General features: G+C 38.3%; 1 protein-coding gene across 1 annotated transcript in view; it reads right to left on the minus strand.

Moving 5' to 3' along the window:
• CDK15 (cyclin dependent kinase 15) overlaps nt 1-13711 on the minus strand; it is a 112752-nt gene extending 99041 nt beyond the window's left edge. Inside the window, exon 1 of the mRNA XM_020970624.2 lies at nt 13550-13711. Coding sequence (XP_020826283.1) covers nt 13550-13675 — 126 coding nt within the window. The 5' untranslated portion in view covers nt 13676-13711. The remainder of the gene's footprint in view (nt 1-13549) is intronic.
• Nucleotides 13712-19654: the final 5943 nt, after the last annotated feature.

The raw sequence follows: 19654 nt of genomic DNA on the forward strand, positions 1-19654 counted from the left end.
CCATCGGGTGACCGCCACTCACCTCTCAAGGGGGCTTTTGGGTGATCCTCAGTTTCAGTTCTTTGTAAATCAAAATCTTCTATGATGAAAAACCACATAACAACATCAAAATAATAATTTCTAGCATTTGGCTTTAAGGTTTACAATGCTCTTTATACATGTCATCTCATCTGACCCTCACAATAACCTTAATGTGGGTGCTATTATTACCTCCATTTTGCAGAAGAAGAGACAGAGGTTGAGTGTAAGTGACTTGTCCAGGATTATACAACTGGCAAATGTTTGAAGAGGGGTTAGGATTTGAACTCAGGTCTTCCTTATTCCAAGTCTAACACGATTCACTGTGCCTCCCAGCTGAGTATTTGCTGTATATTGCTAATTTTATCAAAGATATTTGAAGTATTGGGGCTATTTTAAATAGGCTTAAAAATATGGTGTGCTAAGTAGCAGATATGAAATCAATTTTACTCCATGCAAAAACAACAGAGTACAATTCCTAAACTACCTCCTTCTTCCTGCATTTTTAAAATTTCAATTTTGCTTTGCTAATGGTGCCCTCTGCTGACAATTAATTGTACTACAAGAGAATAAAATCAAGGATCAGTGCATCTAGTTCTGAAAAGGACCTTAAAGATCATCTGTTCCAATCTCTTCATTTTACAAAGGAGGAAACTGAGGTTCAGAGAGAATAGAGAGATTTACCAAGGTCACAAGTTAATGGAGAGGGACAGCTAGGTGGCGCAGTGGATAGAGCTCTGGCCTTAGAGCCAGGAGGACCTGAGTTCAAATCCAGCCTCAGACACTTGACATTTACTTGCTGTGTGACCTGGGCAAGTCACTTAACCCCGATTGCCTCACCAAAAAAAAAAAAAAGAAAGAAAGAAAAAGTTCATGGAAAATGGATTTGAACCCAGATCTTCTGAGATCTAGCATTGCCCCTCTTAATAGTTGCTTTATATCTTACCTAGGCATTTAAAATCATTCACTTCTTTTTACTAATGTCATTTAATCATTGTTTGAATGATGTTAGTGTGTCAGACATGAGGTACGGGAATAGATTGTTGAACTGAAGTCAAGAAGACTTGAGTTCAAATCCTGCCTTGGACATTTACGTAGCTGTGTCACTTCACCTCTCTCAGCCTCAGTTTCCTCACCTGTCAAATGAGGATAATAATAGCACCTACCTCACAGGTTGCTGTAAGTATCAAATGAGCCAATATGTGAAAAGTGCTCTGTAAATCTTAAAGCGCTACATAAATGTTAACTTTTATTATTCATATTATCACCATAATAAATGTGATTTTAAAATTCCTATAATTATTTTCCACATCCATCTCCCTTAGGAAAGAATAATGTTCACTAATGATGATTAAATTTATGTGGAGCACGGTGACCCATCATCTCTCCTACCTTCCCAGGGAATGCCACCCTGTCTTAGCTCAGGTAAATCTTCCCTGTTTGTCCTTCTACTATTCATGGTCTGTGGTTGTTGTTGTTCAGTCATTTCAATTGTGTCTGACTCTTGGTGACCCCATTTGGGGTTTTCTTGGCAAAGATACCGGAGTGGTTTGCCATTTCCTTTGCCAGCTCATTTTACAGAAGAGGAAACTGAGGCAAACAGGGTGAAGTGACTTGCCCAGGGTCACACAGCTAGTAAGTGTCCAAGGCCAGATTTGAACTCAGGAAAATGGGCCACCTAGTGGCCCATTCATGCCCTGCCAGTCCTCAATCCTGCATCATCCTCACCAACCTCCTTAGCTCCTTCTTTGATGCCTACAAACATGCCTAGGTTATCACCATTCTTAAAAACAAACAAACAAAAACACTTCATTTGACCCTGACATCTCCTCAAGCTATCATCTTATATCTCTCTTCTTTTTCACTGCCAGCTTCTGGAAAGAATTGTCTGTTCTGTGTACCTGTTTTTCCATGACTCATTCCTCTACCCTTTGCAATCTGGCTTCACATCCAAGCACTTGACTGAAACTACTCTCCCAAAGACTGCCAATGATTTCTTAACTGCTAAATTTGATGGACTTTATCTCAGATGTCATCTTTTTTTTTTAACCTTTTTGTAGACACTATGAATCAACCCCTCCTCCTGGACGTTCTCTCCTTCTCTTGTCCTTCATCACATTAAGCTCTCTTAGTTTTTTTCCATCAGATCTGATTGTATACTCTGTCTGCTTCAGTGATCACCATCCATCTGTCGCCTCCTAACCATAGGTATCCCTCAAGGCTCTATCTTGGGTCTTCCTCTTCTTTTCTCACTTCGCTCCCTCTCCTATGTAGTTGATTCCCAAATCTACATATTCTCTCCCTATCTCTTTTCTAAATGCCAGTCTAGGAATCTGTTAGACATGACCACTTGGATATCCCATCGGCCGCTCAAACTCAACATGCCCAAAACTGAACTCATCATCTTCCTCTCAAACCTACTCCTCCTTCAGATTTCCTTATTTCAGAGGAGACTACCACTATCCTTCCAGTAATGCATGTTTATAACCCTGAAATTATCTTCAACTCTTCAATTTCCTTTCTCCCCGAGTCTTTTCCATTAGCTCTAAAATCTCTATCATTCATCCCCTTCCTTACATTCACACAACCATCATTCCATATCAGGCCCTGGCCATATCTCTCTGTCTCTGTCTCTCCCTTTGTGTCTCTGCCTCTCTCTTTGTATCTCTGTCTGTCTCTCTCTGTTTCTCTCTGTCTCTCTGTCTCTTTCTCTGTGTCTCTGTGTCTCTGTCCATCTGTCTCTGTCTGTCTCTGTCTCTTTCATAATTACCCCCTAATTGCTCTATTTCTTGTCTCTCGTCTCACCTCAATCCATCATCCACACAGCTGCCATGATAATATCCCATTCTGTGACTGCTTGTTAACTCTAGGTTAAAGTATAAACCTCTCAGATGAGCATTTTCAACCCTTCACAATCTGGCACTAATCTACAACTCCAGCCTTATTTGCTATTTCTTCTCTTCATGTACTCTGTGCTCCACCCAAACCAGACCACTAGCTAGCTCTTCCCTAATTCAACATTCTAGCTCCCTCTACCTTGCACTTGCACAAGCCATCCTCCATAGGCCTGGTAGGCATCCATCTTCAATTCTCAGAACACCTTCTCTTTCTTCCAGGTTCAGTCTAGGCACCATCTCTTCTACTAAGCCTTTCCTGGTCCCCCTAAATGGATCATCGCTTTTGTATTTACACCATCTTCATTTCCAAACATATTCCTCTTCCCTACCGATAGATCTATCCCTTGTAACAAAGAACAAAGATGAAAGAGAAGAGAAAAGCCAGTATAGTCTATGTTCCATATTTGATCCTTACCCTCTATCCTCTTCAATAAAGGGAGAAAACAGTTTTTTCTCATCTCTTCTTCAGAGCCAAGATTAGACATTATAATTATAATGGCATTCCCCAATGACTGTTTTTAATGCTATTTCACACAATAAATTGCTTATCTACGTGTATATTGTATACCTCCTGTAGCATGTTAGTTACATAAGGATTGCTTCTCTTTTTCCTTTTATATCCCCACCATATAGGGTAGTGCCTTGTGCACAGCAGGTGCTTTTGTATCTGTTTTTCCATTTGGCCAATTCTGCTCTTTAATGAGTTTACACACACACACACACACACACACACACACACACATACACACACACACACAGCCTCTTACCAAGCTCCTAATTGTTTTTTCATAATTTCCCTGCATCACCCTCATTTCTTTTCCCATTTTTTTCCTCTAGCATTCTTAATGCTTTCTTTAACACTTCCAGGAAGTTGGCCTTGGTTCCAATTAGCATTTTTCTTTGAGGCTTTGCTTGTAGCTATTTTTACATTGTCATCTTCTTCTGAGTTTATGTCTTGGTCTTCTCTGCCACTATAGTAAAATTTTATGGCCAAGTTCTTTTTTTATTGTTTTCTCATTTTTCTAGCCTATTTCTATGAATGACTTTGAACTTTACATCAAAGTTTGGTTCTACTCACCTGGAGGTAGAAAGACACTGCCCCATACTTCAGGCTTTTTTGGGCTGCCTTTTTCAGAGGTAGTTCTGGGGGTCTGTGATTTTTCAGTGCTTCCAAAGTGGTGTGATCCAGGGAAAGGTGTAGTCCCTGCTCACCTGGTCTGCACTCTGGTCCTTAGCCAGGAAGGACCCCTACTTCCCTGCAGCTACAAGCACCAGTGCCCTCTCATCCCTGGGACTAAGACCAGGTCCCCTGCTCCCCTGAAGCCACAAGTGTTAGCATTCCTATCTGCCAAGTCTCCTGCTCCTTCGTAGCTCCTCTCTCCCTGAAACTACAGCCCAAAACTGTGTATGGAAAACCAGCATCAGCTGCAACCCAGTGCCAGCACAGGGTGCCCTGTAATCTCCTACCTCCTTAGCACCTCTGGGCTGAGAGCTCCTGAAGCTGCTGTCTCCAAGGCCCAACATTACTGCTGCTACCAGACTCTAGGCGAGCCCCCAGCCCAGTGTCACAGACCTCTCCTGCCAAACTACGTTTGCTTAGGCTGGGAAAATGTCTCACTCTGACATTCTGTTGACTCTGCCACTCCAAACCTTAATTTGAGTAGTTATTTTAAAGTTGTTTAGAGGGAAATACTGGGATAGTGTAGCTGGGTCATTGCTACCTGTACTCAGCCATCTTCTCTAATCTCACTCCCCCAGGTAGATTCTAAGAGCCTTTAGGGTGGAGATGACTGTATCTTTGTTTTCCCACAATGTCTGGCGTACTGTAAGCGCTTAGTAAACTGCTGATTGATTGATTGATTGATTACTGGCTCAGTGTCTATTTCCTTCTTTTCTCCAGTCTGGCCCAGGCTTCCTTCAGCTTCGTATAGCTCAAGTTGCCCCAAGGTAGTGCCAACTCACATAACACGTCCTATGGAAGAAATGATTGTTTTCTCTTTCACAAATTAATGGGAGTCCAACATGTCTCTAGAACAGCCTTGTGTGAAAGAAAAAATCAGCTCTTAGTACCAAGTGAGTTTGCTGATTGTATTACATGAAATAATGTGCTCTCTTTTCCCCTCTGCACAAGGGAACATAACGTACATTGCCGAGACTGAAGGAACATGGAGATTTCGGCATCCCATGCACCTCAGTCTTTTCTGAAGTACACCCAGTACTACAGTCCAGCACAAGAGAGTTTGTTTACTGGGCTATAATTCAATCCCCAGAAAAAGTCCTCTATTTTACACTGCTGACTACAGAAAAATACCACTTAGTTTTATGCAACTTGGCAAGCAGTTGGTGCAGTCGATATAGCCTCAGGCCTGGAGTCAGGAACCTGAGTTCAAGTCCAACCTTAGAAAGTTGCTAGCTGGGCAAGTCACTTAACCCTGATCTGCCTTAGTATTCACATCTGCAAAATGGCGATAATGATAATACTTACCTCCCAGGGTTGCTGTAAAGATCAAATGAGACAATAATTGTAAGTCACTTAGCATAGTACCTGCCTCATAATAAGTGATTTATACATGTTAGCTGTTATTATAAAGTACCACATTATTATTTGAAATGCATAGAAATTCACCTGTCCTGCAGGAGTGCACCAATGATTTCTGCTCTGTCAAATTGGGCTCCTCCATCCTCAAAGTGTCCTAGTCAGATGCTGCCTTGCTTCTTGGAGGGAAGCATTACTTGCCATACTAAAAATGCTCCTGATTTATGACAGTTTTTAAAACATTCTACTAATTACATTCAAATTCAGGGAGCATGACCTGTGATTTCATTGGTACAGAAAATTCCTACTGAGGATCCTCTTCCAAGCACTGAGGAGCATGACACCTGTTTTGCACCTTATAGCCTCAGAGAGTCACCTGGGGATTGGAAAGACCCACAGTCACACAGCCAGCATGTGACAACAGTGGGACTTCACCCAGGCCTTCTAGGTTCTGAGGCTGGCTCTCAATCTATTAGGCCATACTGCCTCTCCACAGGTACACACACACATTAAAATACCACCAGCCCAAAGTTACAAACGCCTGACTTAACAAATGCCTCATGTACATATATGTATATATGTATATGTAGGTGTACGTATGTGTGTGTATGTATGTACGTACGCATGTATGTATATAATTGGGGTTGGGTGCACATTGCCTCGGTCCCCTTCCCACTGGTCACTCTATATCTTTATCCTTCAGTATATGGAGGGAAATGAATCCAGAGTGCAGAAAAAATAACAAGTAATAATAATAATAGCATTTATAAGAGTATAGACTCCTCCTTACTAGAATTCTTCAAGTGAAGAATGAATAGAGATGGAGAAAAGGGGATTTTCCATTAGGCATGGATTGAACTAGTTGTGAGAACTGTGCATCTGTAAAGTAGATACACTGACGTAGGCTAATACTGCTACCTAAGGACCAGATTAGGGAACTGTTTCCAAGAACTCGTAAATGTTTAACAATCAGCTCTCAAACTCTCTCTCTCTCTCTCTCACTCACACACACACACACGAAACACTTTTAAGTTCAATATCCATTATTAACATTTTCTATATCACTTTCTTAAGTGTAAGTCATCAACAAAACAATAAGTTAAACCCTGGTTTATAGCATTTGTCAGTTTCCAAGACGTAACTGCTCACACTGAAAATACAACAATGAACTCTCATAAGCCAGTACAAGCTAGCTCCAACACACCCCTGTAACTCAAAGTCTCTTTGCCACAACCTCCTCTCTATCCTTAGAGGCAGATGTGGTACATACCTGGCTTCCCTCCTTTCCTGTGTGTTTTACCACTCAGCTCTGTTAATTTACCTGTAGGCATTCTCTCAGACCTATCCACATTTCTTTATTAAAAATTTCTCTCAGGGCAGCTAGGTGGCACAGTGGATAGAGCACCGGCCCTGGATTCAGGAGGACCTGATTTCAAATCCGGCCTCAGACACATAATACTTACTAGCTGTGTGACCCTGGGCAAGTCACTTACCCCATTGCCTAGCCAAAAAAAAAAATTCTCTCCTTCTCTCTTCTATCTCTTTTTGTCCCTCAATGTACGACCCAAAAAATTTACTATTAAGAGTGCTAAGAAATGCCCTTCAGAATTTTCACTTTCATTTTCCTGTTCTACAACCAGACTTTTTTTTTTGTCAAACATCAGCATTTAAGAGCAGTGAAAAACTAAACAAAATAGAAAAAAAATAATTTTAAAAGTTATTAGCATTACCATAGCATTGCTTTCTACTATTTTGTGCAAATTATATAGGCTTTTGTGGTTTGGGATAGAAAGCTAAATTATATATATTTCAAAATTCCTTTCTAAGTTAGTTGTTTAGAACTTTTTCTTTGTTGTTGTTCAGTCATTTCAGTCATGTTTGACTCTTCATGATCCCATTTGGAGTTTTCTTGGCAAAGATACTGACGTGGTTTGCCATTTCCTTCTCCAGCTCATTTTACAGGAAACTGAGGAAACTGAGGCAAACAGGGTTAAGTGATTTGCTCAGTGTCACAGAGCTAGTAAGTGTATGAGACTGGATTTAAACTCAGGTCTTCCTGACTCCAGGATAGGCACTCTATCCACTGCACCATCTACCTGCCCCTGTTTGAAACAACCCATTCATTTAAGAGCCATCTATACATTTTAAAGCTTGTTTCATCTCTCATAATACATTTTACAATACATCATAGGATAGCCATATTTTTAGAAGCCTAAAAGAGAAGTGGAGAAGATGTATCTTTCCAGTCTCATAATCCCTGAGTCCCCATCTGGACCCTCAGTTCAACAAGCTTGCATACTTGTCTAAACAAACATACATATATATAGGTTTATAGTTTTGCAAATTGGTTCTGTTTTTTTTTCTTCTGAGCTTTAATACAGCATCACTTTGGGAGTCTAATTTTTTTTTTACAGTCACAGGATTGGTTATAACAGTTATACAAAATTCAGGAAAAAAGAAAAAACCTGTCTCATCGTTTTAAGCAGATCTCAATATAAAAGCCTCAGTGTAAATCAACTTTTTCAAATATAACTTAAATGAAAATATAAGCATAAAGATGGCAGATACTAATTTTGGGATTATACTCATTTAGAATATCAATTAAACATTACTTCACCCAAATATGAAGTTCTTAGCTCACAATAAGTAAATACCTCCCTAAAGTCATACATTGTTTATATCTTAATTTCAAATGTAGGTAAATTTAAAAGAGTTCAACTTTATTTTGTTTTGTTTTGTTTTACTTCTCTACATGTGTAATGTGGGATAATGGAATTGTTTTTTATTATGTATATCATCTCTATAATTTAGTATAGTCTATAGTTTTCAGAGTTGAACTAAAAGCGATTTTGGTTCTTCTACTAAAAACTGTTGCTCATATCTGGAATTAAAAACAGAGTCAAGGGAGAACAAAACTGACTATATTTCCTACATCTAAAAGGAAAAGATACTAAAGCTAAGGGATTTCTGGTAAGATACCAGAGTAAGGGTTGTAAATAGACTAGATTACCCCTTGTTATATGATAACAGCTAGAAATGTTCCATATTAAATCAAACAACAAAAACTAAAGCACACACACACACAGAACTTGCTATATGAAAAAAAATTAGCAGAAAAATTGAGAGAATTAGCAGGCAAGCACAGGTTCTAAAACAATGAAGAATATTACAGAGGTAAAACTCTAAAAGAGAATAAATTTTGCAATAATTATAACTAAAAGTTCAAAGTAAAGAGAATAGAATGGTCACAAGAATCCTAAAAATGATTGGAAGTTCTAATAAAAGAAGTAAGACAGAAATACGAAGTAAAGTTAGAGCTCTTAATATAAAAGATTTGAAAGGAGACTTCATGACTTATAAGAAAAGCTAGAAAACCTTAGGAAAACATGGATATCCTAAAGATTTACAGGAGATTTAAAACAAAAATCCAGTGATACAACAAAAAATATTAATGCAAAGTTGAAAGACAGCAAAACTGACAGACCACATGAGAAATCTAATAAAAAAAAAAAATTGGTTGGAGAAAGGGGGCTCAGAAACAACTCATTGATCTCCCAGAAAAATATGATGAACTAAAGCCTAAATATCATATGTCAGGAAATCACAAAATAAATTTTCCTAAAGTATTAGAACCAGGAGTCAAATTACAGATCAATAGAAATTATAAGATGTTCCCAGAGAGGTACCCCAGGTTTAAGTCACCAAGAAATGTAGTTGCCAAGCTCTTAGTAGCTGTTGTACCAACTGGTCAGAATTCCACAGATTCATTGCCAACAACAAATGAATGGAAAAATCAGACTACGAGCCACCAGAAAATGAAAAGGAAAATGGTTGGCAACCAAGAATAATTTATCCAGGGGGGCGGAGCCAAGATGGTGGAGTGAAAGCAGTGACTTGCTTGAGCTCTCCCCCAAACCCCTCCAAATACTCATAAAAAATGGCTCTACACAAATTCTGAAACAGAAGAATCCATAAAAAGACAGAGTGAAACAAATTTCCAGCCCAAGACAACCTGGATGATTGATCAGAAAGGTGTATCGCACGAGGCTGGGAGCGCAGCGCAGCGTGTGGCCACACAGGCCGCAACGAACCTGGAGCAGGCCTCAGAGGACTGAATCTTGGGCAGCTGTGGAGGTTTCCAGACTCCTCAATCCACTAATACCAAAGACAACTTAGAAGGTCAGTGGGAAAAGTCTGTTTCTGTTGGTGGTCAGAGAGGAAGCAGGGTTTCAGCTCCATTCCCCAAGAGTGGGGGGGGGGGGGCACTGCTTCCCGAGCTTCCAGCCCACAGACTGAGGGGGAATCCAGTGGCTGATCAGAGAGGGACTGCAGGGATCTCTTTGCCAGTGCTGAGGCAGGAATCTCTTGCTTTGCCCATGTGTGGATCTGGGTCACAGTTCTGGGCAGCGGTGCTGGGGTGAGGAGGAGCGCTGCCTTGGTGGAGCTTGGAGTGGCTGTGGAGAGGAACCCCTCCTCACAGTTACGGGACAGAAAGGAATACTTGTGGTCACAGTCCAGGAAAGGAGTAAACACCTCGCCCCTTATCATACCACCTTGGAAGAACTGAAAATTTACAGGTCCCTACAAGTATCTCTGAAAACAGCTACACAAACCCCTGAAGCTTGGGACAGTACTCTCCACATTGGAAGCAGACTCTTACCTTAACAAAGAGTTTAAAACTCAAGTAATTGGCTGGGATCATGAGCAAGCAGCGCAAAAAGAGTCACACATATTATCTTACTTTGGTGAAAGAAGATCAAAATATACAACCAGAAGAAGACAACAAAGTCAAAGCTCCTACATCCAAAGCCTCCAAGAAAAATATGAATCAGTCCCAGGCCTTGGAAGAGCTCAAAAGGGATTTTGAGAAGCAAGTAAGGGAAGTAGAGGAAAAACTGGGAAGAGAAATGAGAGTGATGCAAGAAAATCATGAAAAACAAGTCAACAGCTTGCTAAAGGAGACCCAAAAAAATACTGAAGAAAATAACACCTTAAAAAATAGCCTAACCCAAATGGCAAAAGAGGTCCAAAAAGCCAATGAGGAAAAATGCCCTAAAAAAAAAATTGGCCAAATGGAAAAGGAAGTCCAAAAGATTACTGAAGAAAATACTTCCTTAAAAATTAGAATAGAGCAATTGGAAACTAGTGACTTTATGAGAAATCAAGACACTGTAAAACAAATCCAAAAGAATGAAAAATTAGAAAACAATGTGAAATATCTCATTGGAAAAACAACTGACCTGGAAAATAGATCCAGGAGAGAGAATTTAAAAATTATTGGACTATCTGAAAGCCATGATCAAAAAAAGAGCCTAGACATCATCTTTCAAGAAATTATCAAGGAAAACTGCCCTGATATAGTAGAACCAGAGGGCAAAATAGAAATTGAAAGAATCCACAGATCTCCTCCTGAAAGAGATCCCCAAAGGAAAACTCCTAGGAATATTATAGCCAAATTCCAGAGTTCCCAGGTCAAGGAGAAAATATTACAAGCTGCCAGAAGGAAACAATTCAAGTACTGTGGAAACACAATCAGGATAACACAAGATTTAGCAGCTTCTACATTAAAGGACCGCAGGGCATGGAATATAATATTCCTGGAGGGCAAAGGAGATAGGATTACAACCAAGAATCACCTACCCAGCAAAACTGAGTATAATCCTTCAGGGGAAAAAATGGTCATTCAGTGAAATAGAGGACTTTCAAGCATTCCTGATGAAAAGACCAGAGCTAAACAGAAAATTGGACTTTCAAATACAGGACTCCAGTGGAACATGAAGAGGTAAACAGGAAAGAGAAATCATAAGAGACTTATTAAGATTGAACTGTTTACATTCCTGCATGGAAAGATGATATTTGTAACTCATGAGAACTTTGTCAGTATTAGGGTAGTTGAAGGAAAAAAATGTATGTATATGATATAGATATGATAGATAGATAGATAGATAGATAGATAGATAGAGGGCACAGGGTGAGTTGAAGATTAAGGGGTCCGGGTGAGTTGAAGATTAAGGGGTCATATCTGGAGAATAAAATTAAGGGATGAGAGGGATGATACTTGGAAAAGAAAGGGAGAGGTAGAATGGGGTAAATTATCTCACAAAAAAAACCCAGAAAAGTCTCTCACACTGGAGGGGAAACAGGGGAAGGTGAGAGGGAATGAGGGAATCTTATTCTCATAGGATTTGGCTTAAGGAGAGAATAACATACACATTCAATTGGGTATGGAAATCTGTCTTACCCTACAGGAAAATAGGGGGAGAAGGGGACAAGAGAGCAGGGGGATGATAAGGAGGGCAGATTGGGAAAGAGGGTATTCAGAAATAAATGCTTCTGAGGAGGGACAGGGTCAAAAGAAAGAATAGAATAAATGGGAGGGCAGGATAGGATTAAGGGAAATAGAGTTAGTTTTTCACAACATGTCTACTAAGGAAGTGTTTTGCATAACTGCACATGTACAACCTATATTGAGTTGCTTGCCTTTTCAATGAGGGTGGGTGGGGAGGGAGGAAGGGAGCAAATTTGGAACTCAAAGTTTTAAAAACATGTTTAAAAAAATGTTTTCACATGCAACTGGGAAATAAGAAATACAGGAAATGGGGGTACAGAAGTCTATCCTGCTCTATAGGAAAATAGAAGGGGAAGGGGATAAGAGAAGGAAGGGGGGAGAGATAGAAGAGAAGGCAGACCAGGGGAAGGGGTATTCAGAATGCATGCCATCTTGGGGTGGGGGGAGGAGAGAGAAATTTGGAACTCAAAAAAATAAAAATAAAAATAATTGGAAGAAGAAAAAAAAATTTAAAAAAAAGAATAATTTATCCAGAAAGTAGAGCATAATCATTTAGAAAGGAAAAATATATTTTTAGAAATTCATGAATTCTAAGTATTCCTTTTTGAGAAAACCAAAGCTAGTTTAAGTCTTTGAAAGGCAAAAGCAATGGGAAAAATATACTTAAAAAAAAGCAAAATAGTTTGATGGCAATGGGGAAAAAAAGAAGAAAAAAATGTAAATAAAGCACTTTTTAAAATCTACCACCAAAAAGAACAGAAGGAAATTCACAGAGAGACACAGACAAATACAACAGTTTTGGAACTAATATGTTTTTTAAAATATATCTTTAAAATTTTTAAATTTAAATTAAGATTTTAAAATAAATTTTAAAATTTGTTATTTTAAAACACATTTTAAAACTAAAAATTGTTAAAAGTATATAGTTTTTAAAATTATGTAGTAGATTTGTAGTTTTACATACTTTTTTTAATCTGTACTTTATACATAGAAATGTTGGTGTTCGTTCCTGTTTGTCACGTTCAGAATAACGTTTCTTTTTAAAAGAAAGGACATAACCTTCCTTTCTGTTGACAATCAATAAATCAACTTTTTGTTGGAGAATATTCCACGTAGAAAATGCTATCCACATCCAGAGAAAGAACTGATAAGTCTGAAAGCAGATGGAAGCAGACTATTTTACTTGCTTTAATTTCGGGGGGGTAGTTTTTTTTTCTCTTGTTCTATTTCTTCTTTTACAACATGACTAATATGGAAATACGTTTTACATGACTTCACATATATAACCTATGTCAAATTGTTTGCCATCTTAAGGAAGAGGGAGGGGAGGGACAGAGGGGAAGAAGGGAGGGAGAAAATTTGGAACTCAAAATTTTATTTGAAAAATGTTAAAAACTGTCTTTACATGTAAGTGGAAAAATTATTTAAAAAGAGAATTTAAAAGAGAATATTTCATGTAAATCAGTTTGTTGGGAGTATTTGCTGTGTTGAAACAATTTATTAGTAATATTTTTTCAGTAGAAGTAAGAGCTCACTTGAAACAATGCTTATTGAATCAGTCGCTCAACAAGCATTTATTAAGTACTTACTCTGTGTTAGGCACTATGCTAAATTCTGGAAATACAAATACAAGGGAAAAAAATGACAGTCCCTACCTTCAGGAGCTTACATTCTAATGGGTAAGACAACACATAAAAAGAAACTGAAGTGGGGAAGGTAGAGAAGGTACCTACCCTGCACATGGCAGGATGGAAAAGTCCAGAGGACAACCTGGTGAGAAATTTAAAAATGGTTGGCCTGGGTGCTTACCTTACTTAACTGGAGGTACTGTGAGGAACTGTCTAATCCAAGAGTGGGACCTAGGCAGAGGTGGGTGGTTGGGGTAGAGGATACTTCTGTGGTGTGAATTTCAAGGATGAAGTAATCTTCCAGCATGAAGAGATTTTCTAGGACGTAGGGAGAAGTCCAGAGGGCAGCCTGATAAGATAAGTGAGATAGAAAGAAGGTTATGTCAATGGAAAGACTTTCTCAACAAAACTAATATAAAGTAACTTAACAAACATGTATTGATCCCTTACTATGTGCAAAAAAACTATGCTAGGTGCCGGAAGAAGTATAAAGAGTAAATGAAAGATGGTCCAGTCCTCATGTATCCTATAGCCTAGTAGGAGAATATCACACACACACACACACACACACACACACACACACACACACACACACACACAATAATAACTATTATACCAAATCAGACATAAATTTTATTCATGGTCTGAAGGGGTAGCCAGCTTAGAGGAATGAGGAAAGTCTTCCCAATGGCACCTTGGGGGAAAACATATATTTCTATATCTCTAATAAGGATTTTATATCTAAGACATAAAGATACCTATATAAGATCAAAAGTCATTCTCTAATAGATATCAAAGGATATGAAGATAGTTCTCAAAAGAAGAATTGCAAACTATTAACAACCAAATCAAAAAATGCTCCAAATTACTATTAATAACAGAAATGTAAATCAGAACAACCTTGAGATTTCACCTCACATCTAGTAAATTGGAAAAAATTATAAATACTATTGGACGAGCTGCAGGCCCAGAAATGATCAGAAGCAGGATTAAGTACTGGAATTAAAAATATGATCAGAGTGGAGACCAATGAAGAGTCAGGATCTAGAGTCAGTCTGCAGGGTTTGATATCTAGATACTAGGAATGTTCTGAGTTCTGTGAAGAGAATCCTCAATTTGCTGCATTCAAGTTTTCTTCTGGAGTGTGTCTCTTTATGTTTCACCATACGAAACTGGCCCTGCCCTCTAGCTTCCTATGTGTTCATTACAGCGGGACAGCTCTTGCTGTTACCTTCTGGGTAAGAATTATCTTCTGGGGACATACACAGCCATTTCCTATGTGGAAGCAGAGAAGAGTATAAGAAAGCTGAAAAAGGTAGGACTGGGCCAGATTATAAACATCTTTGAATGCGAGGTTAAGAACTTTGTTATTTGACTCAATAGACAGGAGGGAGATATTGAAGAATTTTGCACAGAGGACCTGATCTGTGCATAAGGGGAAATTTTAAAGAGGAAAGGTATGTAGTAAGGCATTACTACATCAAAACAATTCAGAATGGGAAGAAAAATGGTTCCAAATCATAAAGTGCTTATTTTCCTTTAAATTTAAAATGTTTTCTATAAGCAATCATATGCACAAGTACTTATATTACAGGATTTATGAATATAAATTTCAATCACTCTCATTTAGACTGCCATATGTTCTATCCTTCTAAAAATAACAGTCAGGATCTGCTTTCTTGCATCTGGTGATTACTCATTCAATCCACTAATTATTTTGTGGCATGAGATGAGTAGGAGTGCTTCTATTTAAATTATTCAAAAAAAGGTAACCATACCTAATCAAAGCTAGCTCCTTGGTTTTGTTCTGAGGTCACTGCCTTCATGCATACATACAGCTGAACTGCATATTAAAGATCTCCCTTCTGTCAATGACAGCTGGGAGTCACTTTCTTTTTTTTACAATTTAAGCATCTTTTTACATAAATGCAGGTTTTTCTTGCCCCCTTCACCTTCCACATACCTTTTACTAAGATGGGATTAAAAATGCAGTCTAGTTTAATCAGGAAAAAGACTAGACCAACTCTCAGCACATAGTAGGTGCTTAATAAATGCCTGTTGACTTGATTAGACCACTGAGCATATAAAGTGCCATTGCCACTTTCGAAGTTGGGTCATGGAAAATGCAGAGAATAAAAATTCTCTTTGAATGCCTGGAAAACTAGGGCTTTCAAAATAAGTTAGCTATGGCATATATTTTTAATTTTGATGAAAATATTTGATGGTCTCAGCATTCCTAAGGATCCTAAGAAGAATTGTATTCCATTAATCCTTACCTACACAAACTTCAAGCCCTGAAGAAAAATAGCAATATAATCAAAGCTTCAATGAACCTATTTAGAGTTACAGACCTCATGAACCAGGAATTCTAAACAAGGCAGAAGAGACACTGCGGCTGCTGAATGCCTGGGTTTTGTTTCCAGTATTATCTTTGATTGCCTTTCTGTGAGACTGAAGCCAAGATATTTAACCATTATTTTGGTCTGGTTTTTCAATCAACAAATATTTATTAAGCTCCTACTGTGTACATCCTTCCCCAAGTAGATAAGTGGTGAAAACATATACAGAATTTTCAGAAGAAATTGTAATCTATCAATGACCATATGAAAATAAAACAACAAATTGGAAAAGGTAACAGAAAACAGCAGCAAAAAATGTAGAAGAGTTTATGGAAAGGTACACTAGATATTAGTGATGGAACTGTTAATTAATCAAAACATTCTGGAAATTAATTTGGAAATATCCAAGAAAAGTGACTAAATTGTTAATGTCCTTTGACCCACAGATCCCACCACTGCACCTATATCCCACTACTGCCTTTGTCCAAGGTATAGGCAGAAACAAAGTTTCTGGACCTGTGATTTAATTGGCATAGGGAACTCCCAGGTGAGGAAACTCCTTCTGTAAATGCAGGTTGTGCCTTCTCTGCAACTTATAGTCTTAGAGAGTTGCTTCGACCTGTGATGTCAGGCTCAAATAGAAACAGGGCCACTCATCCATGCATAAGGATACATGTGGGAAGCATACTGACTTAGAAAACCACCTATTAACACAATTGATTGTATTTTTATTGATTTTGTTAAATATCTCCCAATTATATTGCTCTATGTCTTATACCTCTGGCCTAGAGCATTGAGAAGTTAAGTGACCTACCAAAGGTCACATAGCCAGTATGTGTTAAAGAAAGAACTTAAACCTAGGTATGCTTAGCTATGAGATTGAGGCTGGTTTTATGTTTGCTGTGTGAAAATGTCATACTTTCCCAAATGTAACCAGTGGGTGTAAAGGGGCAGAGACAAGATGACAGAATACCAGGAAGAAGTAAGCCTGGCTCTCTATCACAACTCCTTCATAAAAATCTAGAAAACATTCCAGTTCTGATCAGGAAATTTAAGAAAAAGTCACAGTGAGTCATTTTCCCAGCCCAGGTAGGCACAGAATCTAGCCAAAGGCTCACCACGTGAAGCATTATTTTTAAGGTTAATGGAGCTGTGCGGCCAAAAATAATATCTTGGCAACCACCAGTTTGCCTTTCCTCCCTCCACCTGAGTGCAGGTCAAAAATCCTTGACATGCAAATCAACCAGCTCCAAGTGACTACCAGAATCAAAGATTACGTATCCCACTCTCAGAAGGACACTGTGGAGCACATCTCCACTCCTTGGGAACACTTCTCTCCTCCCTAGAAACATATCTCCCCTCCCTGGGAACACGCAGGTCCCACAGGAACAAACTTTCCCAGATGAATGGACCTGTGTCTCTTCACTCAATGCAGCACCACCTTTATGTGAGTTTTATTTCTGTTAGTCTGTATGTCTGAGTCCTGTTTCAGGTCTCCTTTATCTCCCTTTCTCCCTCTCCCCTTCTCCCACTCTTCCCTATCAATGGCCAATAAAACTTTCCAATGAACTGTTCCCCAAGGTTATTACATGTTGTTCACGACATTCAAACTCATTAAAGGGTTTGTTTCTCCCACATCTCTGACTGGCCCATGAGCCTTTCCTTAAATATAAGCTGGATCCCTGCACAAGGTCTTTAGAAATCAAGGGTCAATAGGGAAACAATGTCCTCCCAGGAAGGATTCCCTTATGCCAAAAAACTGTCACAAAACACCTCAAGATCCTATAATAACATAACAATACTACAAGAAAACAGTGGAAGGACCCCAAGAGGACATAAGCGGAGCCCAGAAATTCCTTCCAGAAATGTGCAGAGCCTAGCCCTAACATTGTGTCCAAAATCAGTAAGTAGGTAGTAGGAATGAACAAACAAAAAGAACCCCCCCATAAAGAGCTATTAAGGGGATGGGAATGTCCAACACACAATCCCAGAAGAAGAGAATGACTCCAAAACATTTATAAACAAAGCCTCAAAGAAAAACACAGATGACATACGAGTTCAACTAGAATTCCTAGAAGAGCTAAAGTAAAAGTTTGGGGTTGGTTTTTTTTTTTAGGAAAAGTTTTTTAAAATGGGCTTACAATAATTTTTTTAAATTAAATGACAGCACTAGAGAGAAAAAATTGGAAAAGAAATGAGAACTATGGAATAAAGAACTGGAAAGAGAACTGAAAGCTTAGAATAAGTACAAAACTTTACCCCAGAAACAATCTCTCTTAAAATTAGAGTAGACCAAACAGAAGCAATGCTACATAAGATAACAATAAATGTTAAAACAAAGTTAAAAGATTAAAAAACAAAAGAAAATGTAAAATATCTCTTAGGAAAATACAACTGACCTGTAAAAAACATTAAGGAGGAAAAGTTTAAGAATCTTTGGCCTACGTGAAAGTCATGACCAAGAAAAAGAATGGAGTCATTACATTTCTTCCTTTTTAAAAAAAATTTTATATTTTGTTTTTTCCTAATTACATGTAAAAACAATTTTAACATCTATTTTTTAAAATTCTGAGTTCTAAATTATGTCCCTACCTCCTTCCCCACCCCTACCCCCCCTCCTTGAGAAGGCAAGCAATTTGATATAAATTGCACATGTGCAGTCATAGTCATCACATTTCAAGAAATCATAAAGAAAACTTCCCAGATTTCTTAAAACTAGAAGGTAAGGTGGAAATCAAGAGAACCCATTAGCCAAAATGAAAACTCTTGGGAATACTATCCATGGCTTCCTCATCAAACTAAAAATATTGTGAACAACCAGAAAAAAAAAATTCAAGTACAGAGAGCCACAGTTAGAATCACACATGATTTAGCAACCACCACTATAAATGAGTAAAAAACTTGGAATACAGTGTTTCAGAAGGTAAAAAACCTAGGCCAGGGTCTGCAAATGCGACCCTTGGACTGAATCTAAACTTCACAGATCTAGGCTAACAATCAAAAATAACTCAGAAAAACTGAGTCGAATAGTAGAGAGGGGGGAAAGAAAGGCATTTAATGAAATAGAGGACTTCCAAACAATCCTCATGCAAAGACAAGAGCTATGGAGAAACTTTGAAATACAAATATAAGAGAAACATAAAAAGGTAAACATATGTGAAGAATCCTAAGAGATTAAACAAGCATAAACTTTTTACATTCTAACGTTAGATTTTATATATATATACATATATATTCTCAGAATTCCAGTTTCATCAGGGAACACAGAATATAATGAGACAAAAAAGCCTGGGAGTGGTTTTGCTATGTTTTAAGTATCTTTAAAAAAAAAAAGAATGAAAAGGTGGGTGAAAGGAATATGCTGGGAGGCGGGAGTTGAAGAGTAGGGAAAATCATCTCACATAATTGGGATATACAAATGGAAGACCATACAGATAAGAAGGAAGGGATGAGGGAGTAGACATAACTTGAACCTCGTTCTTACCTGAATGGTCAAAGGAGGGAAGAATATATACACATGATTAGATTCAAAAGGGAAGCAAGAGGAAAAGGAAATGGGGGAATATGAGAGGGGTTAGATTAGAGAAGATATTAGGTCTTAAGCAAGACAAATTCTAACTAAGGAGAATGGCTCTGGAAAGGGGGTTTAAAGGAAAAGAAAGTATAAGAACCTGTGACTGGGTGCAGGGTAAAGAAAAGAAAAAGTAAAGGATGAGCAGCAGAGGAAAAGCAGAATGTTCCAAATCCAGAGCACTGATGCCGAGCACAGTCCTTCTTTCTTCTCTATAAAGAGGGAGTGGAAAATGAACAAAGGCACACCTCGGAAACATTGCAGGTTAGGTTCCACACCACCACAATAAAGCAAAGTGAGTCACATGAATTTTTTGTTTTCCCAATGTATATAAAAGTTATGTTTACACTATACTGTAGTCTATTAAGTGTGCTAT

The sequence above is a fragment of the Phascolarctos cinereus genome, unplaced genomic scaffold (genome assembly GCF_003287225.1).
Source record: "Phascolarctos cinereus isolate Bilbo 61053 unplaced genomic scaffold, phaCin_HiC Scaffold_7;HRSCAF=346, whole genome shotgun sequence".
In the NCBI taxonomy this organism is placed as follows: Eukaryota; Metazoa; Chordata; class Mammalia; order Diprotodontia; family Phascolarctidae; genus Phascolarctos; species Phascolarctos cinereus.